The sequence below is a fragment of the Vidua chalybeata genome, chromosome 3 (genome assembly GCF_026979565.1).
Source record: "Vidua chalybeata isolate OUT-0048 chromosome 3, bVidCha1 merged haplotype, whole genome shotgun sequence".
In the NCBI taxonomy this organism is placed as follows: domain Eukaryota; kingdom Metazoa; phylum Chordata; class Aves; order Passeriformes; family Viduidae; genus Vidua; species Vidua chalybeata.
The window spans coordinates 24,677,257-24,692,718 of NC_071532.1; the positions used below are offsets into that span (position 1 = coordinate 24,677,257).

The 15,462-nt window shown below is 35.4% G+C and overlaps 1 protein-coding gene across 12 annotated transcripts in view; it reads left to right on the forward strand.

Moving 5' to 3' along the window:
• The window catches only part of USH2A (usherin), a 374,435-nt gene that overhangs the window by 301,077 nt on the left and 57,896 nt on the right, over positions 1-15,462 (forward strand). For all 12 annotated transcript variants that reach the window (XR_008429695.1, XR_008429696.1, XM_053936908.1 and 9 more), the window contains 5 exons: positions 820-927; positions 1,469-1,652; positions 2,407-2,564; positions 9,751-9,909; positions 10,613-10,775. Coding sequence is in view for 10 of the 12 variants with exons in the window: in XM_053936908.1 (XP_053792883.1) it covers positions 820-927; positions 1,469-1,652; positions 2,407-2,564; positions 9,751-9,909; positions 10,613-10,775 (772 nt within the window). In the remaining 2 variants the exon portion in view is untranslated. The remainder of the gene's footprint in view (positions 1-819; positions 928-1,468; positions 1,653-2,406; positions 2,565-9,750; positions 9,910-10,612; positions 10,776-15,462) is intronic.

The following is a 15,462-nucleotide window of genomic DNA, read 5'->3' on the forward strand; positions in this document are numbered from 1 at the left end:
ATCTTAGCCAAATGATGAGTGTAATTTTATGAGGATTCCTAAAGTCAAATTCTTAAGCCACAGGCAATTTGATGTCAAATCTGAAGTCATCGACACACAGCACAAGGATGTTTGAAAATTTCCAAGGAAAAGGCAAAGCAATATATTCTCATCTTATTCAAGGATCTACAGCATAGAAGGTTTGAGCTGAAAAAAAAAATTAAAAATTACAACTAAAGTTAATATCTTGTAATGAGGGCTTGGTTGTCAGTTCAGCTTCTAACTGCTTCGTAGCATTTATTGTAAAGTCCTGTATCAAATAGGGGAAAAAAAAAAAAAAAACTTGGGAAGGTGGCAGGAGTATCTTGGACTTATTTGCAATGTCATAGAAGGTTTCATGTACAAATGTGTATTTTATTATTATTGCAAATGTATTTGTAATACATTTTCAAAACATTGAAGGCTATTCGGGTTTTCAAGTCCAAAACTCTAAGCAATTGCACTTTCAGGTGTTTTTCTGCATTGCAAGTGTCATCTCAGTTTTTTGATTTAAAGTTGATTCAGGTATTTGAGGGATATCCATAGATCCATTGCAGCATAGACAGACATTCAGTCTGAATTGGTTTTTGGGTCTTTTAAATCAGTAGAGGATATATGTCTAAATTAGTGAGAATTCACCATTTCAGTATTGTTCAGGTATAATATCAGAATAGCTTATACTTTATGTTTACCAAAAAAGCTGGAAGTTAACTTGAAGTCCAGTAACTTTCTGTGCAGCGATATAATTCTTGGAATGATTGATGCCAACATCTCAGCCTAAACTCTGTTTGCTCTTTTTAGGTCTGCAGCCATACACTAATTACAGCTTTGTGCTTATTGCATGCACATCTGCTGGGTGTGCTTCCAGCCAACCACTTTCAGGTCAAACTTTACAAGCTGCTCCTCATGGTAAGGGAGAAAGTCATTCTTACAGAACTGCAAAGAGATGGTCGTATGGGCTTGTGTTTTCTGACGGATTAACAAGGTGCACAACTCCACTGTCATCCATCAAGCTATCATGTAGAAATTTACACAAGAGAATCTGTCTGTCTTGGAGTTTTTGTATCTTGCTGCATTTACCTTACTGCCTGGCACTGCATTTCTACTTTCTTGTTGTGAAAATTTCCCCAAATTCATCTTTAAGTTCATTAGCTTCATTAACAAAGTCAGAATTAGAAGATTAATATTTTTTAAAGTACAAATGAATATGCAGAGACTACTGGGCAGATAAAGGCTGCAGCCTTTGGCCTCGTTCTCCATTAATCTTTACCTTGTCTAATTGGTTGCATTTGTTATATGATAAATACAAAAAGTATCTTAAATTCTGTCATTCTCCCTGGCAATATTTTATGTTTTCATTACATTGCTGAAAACACAGCTGAAAACAGAAAAAAAAACACCTTTGAGTTTCTGTCATAAAATTAAAATTGTGTCATTTTGATTTTAATAGGGGTATGGCCAAAACCTCATCATATCATAGTCAGCTCAACAGAAGTGGAAATGTACTGGAGTGAACCAGAGGAACCCAATGGACTCATTACTCATTATCGATTATTCCGTGATGGAGAGCAGATTTTCCTGGGTGGCAGTACAGACCTGAATTTCACAGATGTTAACCTGCAGCCTAACAGTAGGTAAGGCATGTTAAAGAGCCCTGGTAACAGGTGAAAGACCTTGAAAACATAGGTACTTGTGTTAGTGAAATGTACAAAATATAACTTATTGTGAACAAAAGAAAACTCTCTTAAAATATTACTTTATTACTGAAAATTGGTTGAGCGCTTTTAGGATTCATTCAGATGTTAGAAAGTTATTAATCAAAGGACTTTTAATTTTTGTTTTGTTTTTGAGAATCGGTCATTCTGATTCAAAAAAGCAAAGCTTTTTTTTTTTTTTTTTTTTTTTCTTGGATGGTTTGTTGGTAGTTCAATGACAGGTATTTTTCCATTATGGAATATACTCTGAAAAATGTCAGGCTTTATATGACAAACAGCACTGCACATGGTATATAATGTTCCAGTGCAAACTGAACATACAGGCTCAAAAGTGACTGCTGATATTTTTATAAAAGTGAGTGTGAAATAAGTTTTGACACTTTTTGAGTCAATACTTCTCTTACTTATGTAAGCTATTTTGAATTTTAGTATTAATATTTAGTATAGTATTTAGTATTAGTATTTGAGTTTTGGTATCTAAAGTTCTACAGTAATTATTATTCTCTATTACTTTTCTCACATTAAGAAAACTTAAATGTGAAAATCTTCACTAATGCAGTATTTTTAATACTAATTGTATTCACTTTAAATTGGCGAAAATGGAAATGTTCTGTTACTGATATGCCTAAAGCTTCTAACTGCAGTGTCTACTGATCTTTTTGTGTTTGTGCAGATATGTTTACCAGCTGGAAGCCAGCACTTGGGGCGGCAGCAACACTAGTGATAAATATGTTATACAAACACCAGCAGGAACACCAGAGAAAATTCATGTCCCATATAATGTCACAGTGATTGATGCATATTCTATATTTCTAGCTTGGGATGTGCCAGGTAAAAATGTATTTCTATGTAGTACTTTGTAGCAAAATGAAAGGATTTAAAAATTAGTATTTCCAGGTAGGCAGCTGAATAATTCTGATATTTTTATTCATATTTAGTTTTAATATTTGTGATTTAAATACCCAGTTATCTAAAGCTGTTGTGTCCTAGAGACATATTATATTAATAATATTGATCTAGATACTTGACATGGGTATTGTGAGGTTTAGGTGAGCAAAACCCTCCATGTTTTGGTGTTATAAACTATTACTGAGTGCAAATATTAATGAAAAATATTAATGAAAGAACCCCAAAAATTGTAAGTTTTTTGTTCATACTAACCTGAGTTATTGTTAGGAAAACCTGATAACCTTTTAGGTTGTGTGAGAGAGATCCTATGCTACCTTTGACCTGATTGAGTATATTGAGTAAATTCACTTGCCTGAGCACCTTAGTGTAATGTGGATATGTTACCTGGCAGTATGGTGGATCAGCAAAGGCCCAGAAGTATTTTTCCTCTAATTATTCTTCTCCTGAACATGATCAGGTGGCCTTTACCTGCTATAAAGTTGGGCTTACAGGAATAATTGAATTATAGAATCTTTTTGTAAGAGAAGCTATGCAATGTTTCATCAATATAGATCATAGCTTAAGTGATTGGAGCACTTTACTGATGTTATAAAAATTATATGCTGTATTTATTGTAGGACAATGAAAGCCTTGTAATGGATAATCTAGTCTAATGTAGTTCATTTCCAAAAAGGTGTGTTTTCTACTTTGTAGATACTGGGTTTTGTCAGTTAAAAATTTGTCATTTTTTTTTAGAGATTTCAGATGTTTGCATATTGCAATAATAGCCATATGTGTTTTATCAATGAATTCATGGGAGTTTTTAATATCTCTTGTTCCTAATTATTTAAGATGTTCTATCATTGCTTAGCAAGGGTCAATTGACATTAAAAATAAAGTCACCTATAAAAAATATTTTGACTTCAAGACTGGGATTGCAAGTATTGTGGCAGTGCTTAGCAGTGCTCACCCTACCCATTTAAGCAATGATTAATAAATCTATAATACCCTGAGCTGTCAATCTTTTAGTTTTCAGGAGCACAAAATCCATTATAGAAATGCTATAATATATGAAAAAGATTAAAATCTTAAATTAAACTTTTCCCCCTACTGCCTGAAAGGATTTAGAACCCTGCAGAAGGCAGGTGAATTCAAATGGCATATAATCTACAGTTGGTTTTATTGGAAAGTGACTCATGCTGTATTATAGTTTTGATAATAAATATAATTTAAGGTACAAAATGTTCAGCAACATTATAAATAGATTTAAAACACAAGAATGTATTGGAATAGTATAGTCTGTGAAGAGTGGAGCATTTCCCAGGAAAGCTTGTCCTTGTTCTAGACCGTTTCCAGCTGCTTAAATTCCTGTTACTCACAGTAGGTTACAAGCCTGCAAGGAGAACCAGGCTCTGTGTAGTACATTTCATTATGTTGCAATTAAGATTATGCACAGAAAGGTCTGTCTGTTCCTGAAACCACACAATCAGAGGTATGAGGAGGAGGGTGGACATTATGGATCTGCAGAAGATGCAGAGTTCATGTATTCACACATCCGTAGAAATCATTCTCCTCAGATGGGAAGGTGGGATACTGGGACACACCTTGAACACTTATCTCACTTCTGTGGATATTTGATAACTTTGCCTTCTTGTTGTGGGGCTAATTATTTAGGTTTTTAAATATGAAGAAGAGATTTTCATACTGTGCTTCTGTTGGGTATTGTCCTGGTTTCAGCTAGAACAGAGTTAATTTTCTTCCTAGTTAAGAAGAAAGGAAAGACAGTTAAGACAGGAAAGCAAATCTTGCTATTCCTTTTATTATAGCAGTTCAGGGCCACTAGCTGATCTTACAAGAATGGGGAGTACTAACAGCAGAGAAATGTTACTAAATGTTACTGAAAGCTACAATGCTACTAATGCTGCTAAAACCTGTGGGCAGAACCATAGTTCTATGCAGAAGCTAGGAAATTAATTACTGACCCTTCATAATCCTGCTTTGTGCTCAGTCTGAGGTCCTTTGTGGTTCTAGAGTTGTTTGTTTTTTTTTTTTTTTCCCTTAAGAGTAAGACTGCAGAGGATGCAAGTGGAGATTTATTCTGGAAGTTCTGATCTTCTGGAATAGCATAGATCCCATTAACATGTCCTATCATACAGGTGTCTGGGGTCATGTACATCCCCAGCTTGGTAGGATTAGCATGAAGTGTCTACTGCTTCTTATCCTTATTTATGTCCATGTACATATTTTTATTTTTCTGATCTATTGCCTGTCTGTGCATAAATCCTTGTCTCACAATAGGCTACATTGAGGCAACTTAGGTTTTCCTTATAAACTTAGAATGCACCTTTATTTATCAGGATTGTCAGGCTTGGCAGTCACTCTTGGACAAAACTGTTCTTTTCACTGGTGTAGACTCAATGTCAAAAAAGTGCTTTTAATTAAAAAAGTTTTGATGAGAAGGTACTTGTTCATAGTGTCTTCCTGTCTGTGGATATCAGGGCTGCTTCAGCATTCTGTCTTATCTGCTGTAATAAATTTAGATCAAATAATCACCCTCAGGATTAATTATGGACACATCGTATTACACAGACCTTCCTCTTGGATGCTTTCATTATAACATTTCAGCATCTGTAATATATCTAAATCTTGTGACTTTATATATCTGTAGCATTTCAAAACTCCTGACTTAGCTAAAGAGCAAGATGGCCCAGTAGTGGTTAAAGTGATGCATTCAGAAAAAAATACTTGATAAACCTCACTCACTCAGGAAAATAGGGCTTTATTTTCTGAAATAGGTATTCCATTATCTTATGTGGCATTGCCTCAGTGCACAGACCTCAGAGGTATGGTATATTTCACTGATATGCTAAGGAGGGATATGTCACAATTATTATGGAACAACTGTTAGTGCAATGGATAGAGGCAGAAGAGCCAAATGGAAAAAAAAAAAAAAAACATCACATAATTTTCCCAAGGTATATCCATAAATGTTATTGATAGGTAGGGAGGTAGCCATCCTGCATTCCAGTTCATTGACAACCCCACTGGTCCTCACTGGAGACCTGATTCTTCTGGGTGTCTTCAGTTCCTGCTGGTGGTAACCTGAAAGCTGAACATGCTCAAAATAGGACCCTGTCCTCTGCTCCTAGGATACCTGCTTAATATGTTAATGATCATCTGGATTAAAATATTTTCTTCTTCATCATGTTATAACACTCTATCCACGTCTAGGTTTGCTTGTCAGTTAGAATGACAGTTGTGTGAAACCAGGATTCTTACTTTATTCTTCTTGGGATCAAACATTTGAATACCACCTATTTGTTACAGCTTCCCCAACTAACCTGGTTTCTTGTGGACTAGCAAATGGAACTTTCGATAAAAAGTCACATGCTCTCATTTTTGTTTTTTTTAAGTAAATTATTGTTTGCTCCACCTCTCTGTAGGATAAGCTTTTCAAGTTCAATATCTGAAGTTCTGCATCTTGCAAACAGTCAGCATCTCCAGCTGTTTCTGTTTTCAGAGTCTTGGTGGGAATCCTTGATGCAACCAGATTGAGACATCTGGATATTTGAAGCATAATGTAAATAGTTAATCTCAGGAAGCCAAATAGATTGTTTTGTTTTGTGAATTTAAATATTAAAATATAACTTTAAAAGAGATGATGTTCCTGTTTCAGTATTTGTTTCCTATAAGTGAAGAAATTTAGCTATTTTCCTTTAATTGTGATCTGATTTCACATCATAGTAAAGAATTTTTCAGCAATTAACTTAAAACGGATTCTGTGTGACCAGTCTGTAAGTCTGTGACTTTTTACCCCCAATTGTAAGCATCTCGTGCTGCAAATTCTATTTTTGACCTAGCCTAGTTTTGAAGCACACAGAACCATCAAACCTAATTTGCAGAGTTTTGCACATAATTGTCCATTAAATGTTATCCAAATATGCCCAGAAAAACCCAGGGTTTCATTTGATTGATTTGTCCCATTGCAAAACATGCACCTGCTGTGAAATGAAGTCACAGAGGAAAAAAAAGTGGAATAATTTAACTTTTTTGTTTGTAAGGATAATCAGGGTTTTTCTGATTACATCTTAACTTCATAAATGTTAAATAACCTATCAGCATCTAGTTGTTGTAAATTATGAAAAAGAGTATTGCTGGGAATATTAACCAACTAAATCCTTATTCTTTAGTGAACATGAAAATGTGTTATGGCAGGTTGTCATTGTGCTCATGGTAACTTTGACACCAAATAACAAAACTGCCATTTGCATTTAGGATAAATTGGTTCACTTGTGCTTTTACGGTTCCTTTTATTCTGACATAAATTTATGAACTCTGGAACTAACCAAGTCATGTGGTTTCCCAGATGACTTTAACAAATATGCCCATTTCATTTCCTTCAGTCATCAGAGCACACAAGGTAGTGGTTTCAGACTGGCTGCAGATGCTGAAGGCTGTTCTGAACAAAAGGGGTTTTTTGCACGTTTCTGTGTTGTAAGAGTATATATTACAATTTTTCAGATTAGGAAGTGATCCTTTGATCGTCGTAGTCAATGAATTTGATCAAAGTGTAGAAGGATTCCATTGGACACTGGAATTTTTCAGGATGCTTATGTGATTTTATTTACAATTTCACTTTCACTTCTTGAGAGTATTTTTCTCCTGACCATATTTATTATTGGTATCATTCCTAATATAGTGCAACATTTAGCAGAATTTTAAGATTTTGTGTTTCAGGTGTGAGGTGGTGTTTTTTTAATAATTTCTGATATGGACTGAACACTGTCCAACGTTGTTGGATAGGTCATTTATTTTGAAATAGGTGTCCTTTGCTGCATACTGATGGCTGGATTCAGCTGTCCTTGTTTGTATTTAATCTTCCTTGGGAAATCGAGCATTCTGAATAGCTTCAATTTCAAAGGTTTCTGGTGATTTTTGCCTAGAATAAATACACTGATGAGATGCAAAAAACTGAATTATATCGCTCTCATAAAGGAATGGGTTTTTCTAGCTGAAATGTCTGGTCAGTTTTCAGGACTGGAGAAGAAGGGGACCTTAACTAGGAGATGACATAAAGGTTTCTATTGGTGTGCTCTGTATCATTTGAAACTCTTTCAAATACTCTGTTGTATACTTTACAGACCCTCCAATTATAGGGTAGAAATACTACTGCTACTACTCCTAACAGTAATAATAATTATTATTTAACAATATATTTTTAATTACTGGAAACATTTGACACTGCAAACTCAAGTGCACTCTTCTGGAGCATTTCATTTTCCATATATCAGGCAAAAAATAATTTTCTTTGATGCAAAACCAGTCTAACTCAAGATCACCTCTCAGGGGTTTACTCTGTAGCATCGTCCTTGATTTAGAAAGTTGTATTTCTGTTATTCCATTCTTAATGATTAGATCTTAGTATTTTTCTTGTAACTTTTACACTGAAGAAAGAAAATTTTACAGAGGAATTTTTGCATTTTTTGCTTCCTTCTCCCTTCACCTCTTCCAACAGCTCCTAACAACATCTTTGTTCTTCCAGTAAGCTGAGCAGTTGAATAAGATTGAAGTCATGGCTCTACTTCAGGGCTATTTTTCAGCTTTTTAGTGTAATGGCATTTTCTTTGTCTAGCATCTAGTCAGGCAGCTGAATGTTATTTCTTTGGGATTTTTATATTCTCTTTTTCTTATGAGAATTGTAAAAACATGGTGTTACAAAGATTTTTCTGATCTTTCAAAGTACATCAGTTGTTCATAGTACCAGAACTAAACTTGAAATCTCTGATTTCTTGCAAACTTCTGTTTTTTTAGTTATATATATTCACATACATACTTAGCTAAAAAAACCCATCTAACAGATGCACAACAGTGGGAACAAAATGCTCTTTGTAGCTTCAGGGTAGTAGTATCAACATAGATGCTTTATCAGAAAAGGATCAAAATTGTAATTAGGAGAAAAAGCTGAGTTGTTTTCCAAAGTTACAAATGGAAAGATTCTCAAGGTCTGGACAAGTCTCAGAACTGCTCACAGGCATCTGGTCCTTGTTGCAGTCACAAAGACATCTCTGTGACATCTAAAGTAGGTGTTGTGTTGAAAGAAAAATGTGATTTTACTGATCAGATATATCTTGACTCATCTCAGAAAGGAACCTTGTCTGGTCTGTACTCTGTCCTTTCTTAAGGCTGTTCCTTACGTGACTGCAGTATGAAGGAAATACACTTAATACAAACTCTTCTTTGGTCGTCCTCTTGGTTTTATGAAATTGCTGCTGTCTGCACAGATCAGTCTACGTAGGCAAAAATTAAAAAGCCTACAGCCCATTTCCTAATAAAAAATAGTGCTCAAGGAAACCAAAAATCAAACAAAACCTCCAATCAATCAACCAAACCCCTCTGAGATGCCATGTGGAAGAAGAAAAGAGAACATCCAAGAACACTTGCCTATTGTTCTAAAGGGATGGGATATGGCCTAGCTTGTTCTTCTGAAGGAACTGAGTTTTTCAGCTTCTCAAGAAAACTAAGAACTGACAACATGGGGATAGGAATAGATGGGGAAAATGTTTGAATTCAAATACTAAAAAATGAGAGAGTTTTTTTTTTTAACAAAAACTGAAGAGTTTGTTTTTACATCATTTAAAATTATGTGTTTCTTGGCTCAAGGTATTGTATTGTACTCTACTGATGAGGCAGCCTCAGAATCTACACTCAGCTACTGTTGTTGGGCTAAAAAGGCATAATTTGCTGAATGGCTGCAACTCACTTGTTTGATCATATGACTATTCAAACAGCAGTGCTTAGTAGCTGTTACTCCTCCAAAATACATAAAAGCTGCCTGTTTCCAAGTCATAAGGTCGGTCTTCCCAGAAGTGGCAATTGCAAAACAAGCATTGACTGAATTGAATTTTGATTCTTACCTAAGAACTATAATGTCTGTCTTCCACTTATAATCTGCAGATGGATCTGTTTCAGTTTATATTTAAATGATTGTAGTTTTCAAAAGAAGCAGTAGGGAAAACCTCCAGAGGGGGCTTACATTTAAAATTGCATGTGATAAATTGGCTCTTTGAAGTTGTCCCGCACTGTTGTTAGTGTTTCAGATAATCACTGGTTCCTCTCTGTTTCACAACAGGGATATTCATTGTCAATGTGCCTTTGGAATACAATATCCTACTAAATGCAAGCAGTCCCACTCTGCTGGTGAAGCCGGTTGGACGTGCACATTTTGCCTTTGTTGATGGCCTGGATCCCTACACCCTGTATGAGATAAGAATACAAGCATGCCAGAGTGGTAAGGCAATTTAAAACACTCATCTATGTGGCTGGAAAGGATTTTCCAGTTAGATGCAACTCTGCAAAACAGATGAAATTCTTTTATTGGAGTCAATAATGGATTGGAGTCCATTATTGGAGTCAAATTGAAGTCAAATTCTTTTTACCTAGTAAAAAGAAGGCCTAGCACCGAATGAAGGATTAAATATTTCTCCATGTATAATGTGTACTTTTCCATATATCATGAATATATCAAATGGGGGTTAAAAATATGTATTTTAGGTTATATGTGCCACTTTATTAAAAGCTCTTCACAAGCAGCTAAATGATCTTTGTAAAAGGATGTACGGAACTTAATCAGTTCTGTAACTACTCACCAACAAGAAGTGATCATAAAGACAGGAGAGGAGAGCCCAAAAATTAGAAATTCCCTGTCTTTGATGGAAATTTTCAAAAACCTATTGAAGTAAGTTTTTCTAAAATGACATTTTTGAAGCAATTTGCTCCTCACTCACACTGTTGAAAATCAGGAGTAATTAATCAGTATTAATCAGTAGAGTTGTGGTAATTTAAAGGAGTATTTAACAATGAGATGAGGTGAAATGAGACACCATTTCCACCAGCAGCTTCTTTGCTTGATTTTTTTTTTTTTTTTTTTTTTTTTTTTTTTTGTTGTTGTTGAGGAAAAAGCTCTTATCCCTACACAAACTTCTGTTTTTTAGGTGGGTGTGGAGTGGGTGGTCAAACATATTCAAGAACTGCTGAAGCACCTCCCAGAGAACTGAGCCCACCTGTTGTTAAAGCAATTGGACCTGCACTCATAGAAGTAAAATGGGCACCACCCAGGAAACCAAATGGCATCATTACTAACTACTTTATCTACAGGTAAATGCCCTTATCACCTCAGATTCTTTGTCCTACTTAATGGCTCCTTTCTTTATCCCTTGATTTTTTGTGACATGAAAAAAAGGTGTAGAAGTACATGAAACAATATATATATTACCTTTCAAATGCTAAGGTAAAAAGCTGATCTATGGATGACCATGTTGGGAATATAAACTCAAACAAGAATCATCTTCCTGAACTACAAATGACAAAAAGCATGTGAAAGTACATTTTAGAAATTCAAGGAAACAAAAAAATCTTAGAAAAAGTTTGTAGGATATTATACTGTGCTTACGAGGACCACTAGGTACAAACTTCAGTCTTCTCTGATTGACATTTGAGAATTTTGTAATGGAAAGAGGAGTAATTCACCAATTCTGAGACTTTTAAAAGCAGAAAAAGGTATCTAGGTTCATAAAACAGATCCATTTTCCAAGATAATTTATGTTCCTAAATAAGTAGTCTGAACAGTGATTACAGTGCATCTGTTTATGTACCTTGGTGTTTGTATTCATCGGTGTAGGTTGTTGACTGATGCATTTTCACTTGCTATGAGGAGTTTCCTAAGCCCTGTGTGACGATTTTTCTGTACAGACAGCAGTGTTTAGGGCAGTAGGAAACTAGCAGAACACCAATCTCTGCTGTGCCTGTTAAGCCTTTGTTAAAAGCTCACTGAAGCGATCTTGAATGGCTTCAGAAGTCAGAGAATATAAAACTCAAGACATATATTTGAGAAGGATTTAAACTCTGAAGTCCCTGGGTTTTCCAACTCTTAAATATGTGTGGCAAATACATGCTGGGCTGATCCTAGCCTCCCACAAAGAGTTTGGGACTTTTTATTATATTAGAGATGTGACTGAGAAGACAGGAAATCCAATTACCTTTTGGAATCCTCAGTGATAATTAATATAAATTCACTTAAAGATGTTAGTGGTCTCTAAAAATTCCTGCTGTCTTGAAATACCCTTTTGTTTGCCTTTTCTTAATTGTCTGATCAAAACCCCAAGTCCCTCCCCTGCATAAAGAGGAATAAAGTGTATGTTATAGCCCAAGACATGTCTTCACTCTGTTGGTTTTGTAAATAAAGCTGATGATTACTGCTGCTATTCCATGGCAACCATAGAAAGGGAAAACAGGAAATATAATGCAGAAAGCCTGCTTCAGTGAAAAATACTGTAAATTGAATTTGACAGCATTTGATGGCATTTGATTATTCTAGTCACAGCCAAACAATGATATAAAGAGTAATATGAAACAGAATGTGTTACTGCCTAGCAGACTCAAAAGCAATAAACCTTCCTCCAATGTGACACAATCACTTCACAATCATAATTGTAGCCTGTTTGATACCTCTGAGTACAGCAGAAGGGCACTGACTGACATAGATACATTTTGTTTTTTATTTAAAGTGAAATGAAAATGGCGCACTGGGGCTCCAGATACAATCGGTATATTCACCTACATAGGCATGAATCACTTGGCAGTTATTTCAGCTGAAGTTTAAATGTGCTTAGACAACAACAATATCAAATCTTTCTCAGATAGCTGCAAAAAAATCAGAAATGGGATGTAAGCACATAGTTCTTTTTCATTTTGTAGCCATACATGGCCTTACATTGTTATAGCAGCAAGACTGCAGTATTTCTATGGGAGGTTATGGAATGTAATTTCTTCTTCAGTATGTGCCTCTTCCTTACTCCATCACCACCAAAATAAATTCATTTAACTCAAAACCTGGAATGCTTGGGGACCTGGTGTGTGCGCAGATCTCTGCATTAAAGTGGCAGGACTTACGCTTTCCTCTAGCATCATAAAACTACTCCCAGGTTTGCAGCCATTTTGCTAGAAACCAAAAAATTAAAGTGTTATTTTATGATAGAGGAGATGGTGATTTTTTTTTTTATTATTCATAAAGTGGCTTTAAACACAGATCTGAGGCTTTTAAACTTTTCTAGCAAGGACCGCAACTTAGAAGACTTTGTGAATGAGAAAAGATCTGGTTCATGAGATAATCAGCTAATCTAGTTCTGTTCCCATTCATCATGACATAACATTGCTCTGCCAAACACAGAAGTTGCTACTCTGAAAAAAAAAAAATGAAAATAGATGATATCTATTTGTTGCTGCATTTTATTAAGTCATAGGTCACATGAGGTAATGTAACTGCTCTCTATTGATTAACAGGATGCACTGTGTAGGAGGCACATGAGGTGGCCCTTACAGACATATTGCCTGTAAAATTAGAAGTATTTTGGTTGGTATCTTCCTTCAGGGAGTGTCTGAATTTTTATGTCAAACTGTTTATGTCCTAATATAATCTTGTCTGTGGCTCAACAAGATTATATTATTTAGTGTATATTTGTGAGATTGAAATGTAGCTCTCATTCGCTGAGCAGTCGTGTTGGTGAAAATGTAGCAGAAAAATCAAAAGGCATTTTAAGACAGAAGACATGTCTCAGTGGCTGTCGTGACTTGCAGCGGAGAGGCTTCCAGACGGACTCTTTATGATTAGTTCATTGTTTAACCGTATACCCTTAACCATGAGTTGTACCCAAGACAGCTTCCAAGGAACATATGTTACTGGATGGTTTAATGTAGGAATCCCTATGGATGATTATGTCATTGAATACAAGAACTCCTGAAGGCTTTTATTTATACCTGTAATTGATCTAATAGCCAATCTAAGCTAGTACATCACATGTAATAACTTCAAATGCCTTCTGTTTTTTTTTTTTTTTTTTGCATCAGAACTCATGTTTTTAAAAAAATACCCCAAATCATGAGAGCTACGTTAGTGTAGATTGGTTGAATACAAATGTAAGTGAGGTTTCTTTGTTTAATTAAATGTGAAACTGCAGAGGGGGAGCATTGTGAATGTTGCATTGTTCCCCCACATTCGACAGTGTGATTCCCCGATTGTTTGAATTTTACCCCAAAACTTCTCAGTGTTCCTAAAAATAACTCACTGTTAAGGAAAGCAGCAGGCACTGCTAAAACATGTAATTTAGTTGTATGGTGAAAGGCAAACATGTGAGGAATAATTCTGGTTTGACCCTCGAGACCGCTGCCGTGCACACAGGGAAGCCAAGGGGCGAGCGCTGCAGTCGGCACTGCTGCAGCACAGCTCTGGAGTTATCTGTCACAAAGGAGATTATATCCTCCTTCTTGTGTCATCTGCCTCAGATTGGCACGGGGGCAGGGAGAATTTGCCCTTATAAAAATAACTATCTGAACATCTTCAAAGTGAATGTAAGCAGCAAATCAGACTATGCAGATTAAGAGACAGCTTCCAGCTCTTGGAAATGTTATTCTCTCCTTTGCAGCTCATTGTACACAAGAAATACTTCCAGTTAAATGAGCAGCTGAATCTTAAAACGATTGAAATGATTACAGATTGTTCAACCACTTCCGTTCAAAGTTTATTCATACATGAAGATATTCTGGTTTTTAGCACTACAGATGGAACCATTTACCTAACCATAAGTTTCATTCATTAAATATTCAGCAGTAATAAGATCTAAATACTTAACCAGGCTACATTGTACAGCTCTGCCTGTGAATCAGCTTACAGTTGGTGGCATATTTGATCATTCAGTGTGAAAAAACTGTTTATCACAGACTGTAGAATATTTATAAAACACAAATTTATGTATTCATTTGAGTTCCATACTGTTTGGTCAGCAAGACACATTAAATGTGACTTTCTTGCATTAAATTGTACTCTCTTTTCCCTTATTTACAGAGATTTTTTTAGACATGTTTTTGGGTGCACAGAGAAAAACTATATTTTTAGGTGCAGGAGAGAGATGTAGTAATGATTCATCTTTCAAAATTATATGTCTTGCATTACATCAGTGAACAGCATCCAAGGGGAAGAGTTCTGCAGCAGGTTTAACTTGCCCTTATAATAAAGCATGGGCAATTGTATTAAAAACTGTTGCTGGAATTTTGGAGACAATGGGAAATTTTGGACCCTAACTTTTACAGAGACACCAAGAATTTCTAGGAAATCTTTCCTGCTGCTTTGATCTGGCAGTCTTTGCCCAGTTCTGCCACCCAGCCCTCAGTATCAACATATCTTACAATTTGCCAATTTCACTATGATAGAGATATTATACCTCAAAACTTTTTTTTTTTTTTTAAATCACACTTTAACAGTGTCCATATAATCTTATCTTAGAATTTAGCTTATCTCAGAATTTAGGAATACTTACTTAGTTTCGTATGAGAAAATAATGTCTTCGTTTCTGCCTTATATATGCATGTAGACAAAAGATGAATAAACAGCTGTGTACACACGTACATTCATTATCTTCTTCATATTTGCATGTTAATACCTGGGAATATATTACTACAAGCAGCTAAGATGATCAGTTTTAAAAAATCAATGTTTTTTTATTATTAAATTAATTCCTGGTTTGACCTATCAAGATAAAATCCAACAGCATTCTTTGAAACACAGATTTTCTCTTGCCAAAGAAATGTTCTTCAGCTTCTGGTGTGTGTGTAGTGATGATGACACCCAGTAGCCAGACAAACCAATTTTATTTCTGCAAATTTGCCCTACTTGCAATAAAAGTGGCAGATAATGTAATTTGGATTTTTGTTGTTGGCATGGAGGGTGAAAGTGCTTTTATGTTCTGCAAAAGCCAGGGTTCCTGTGAAGAGTTGGGGAAATACTTAAATG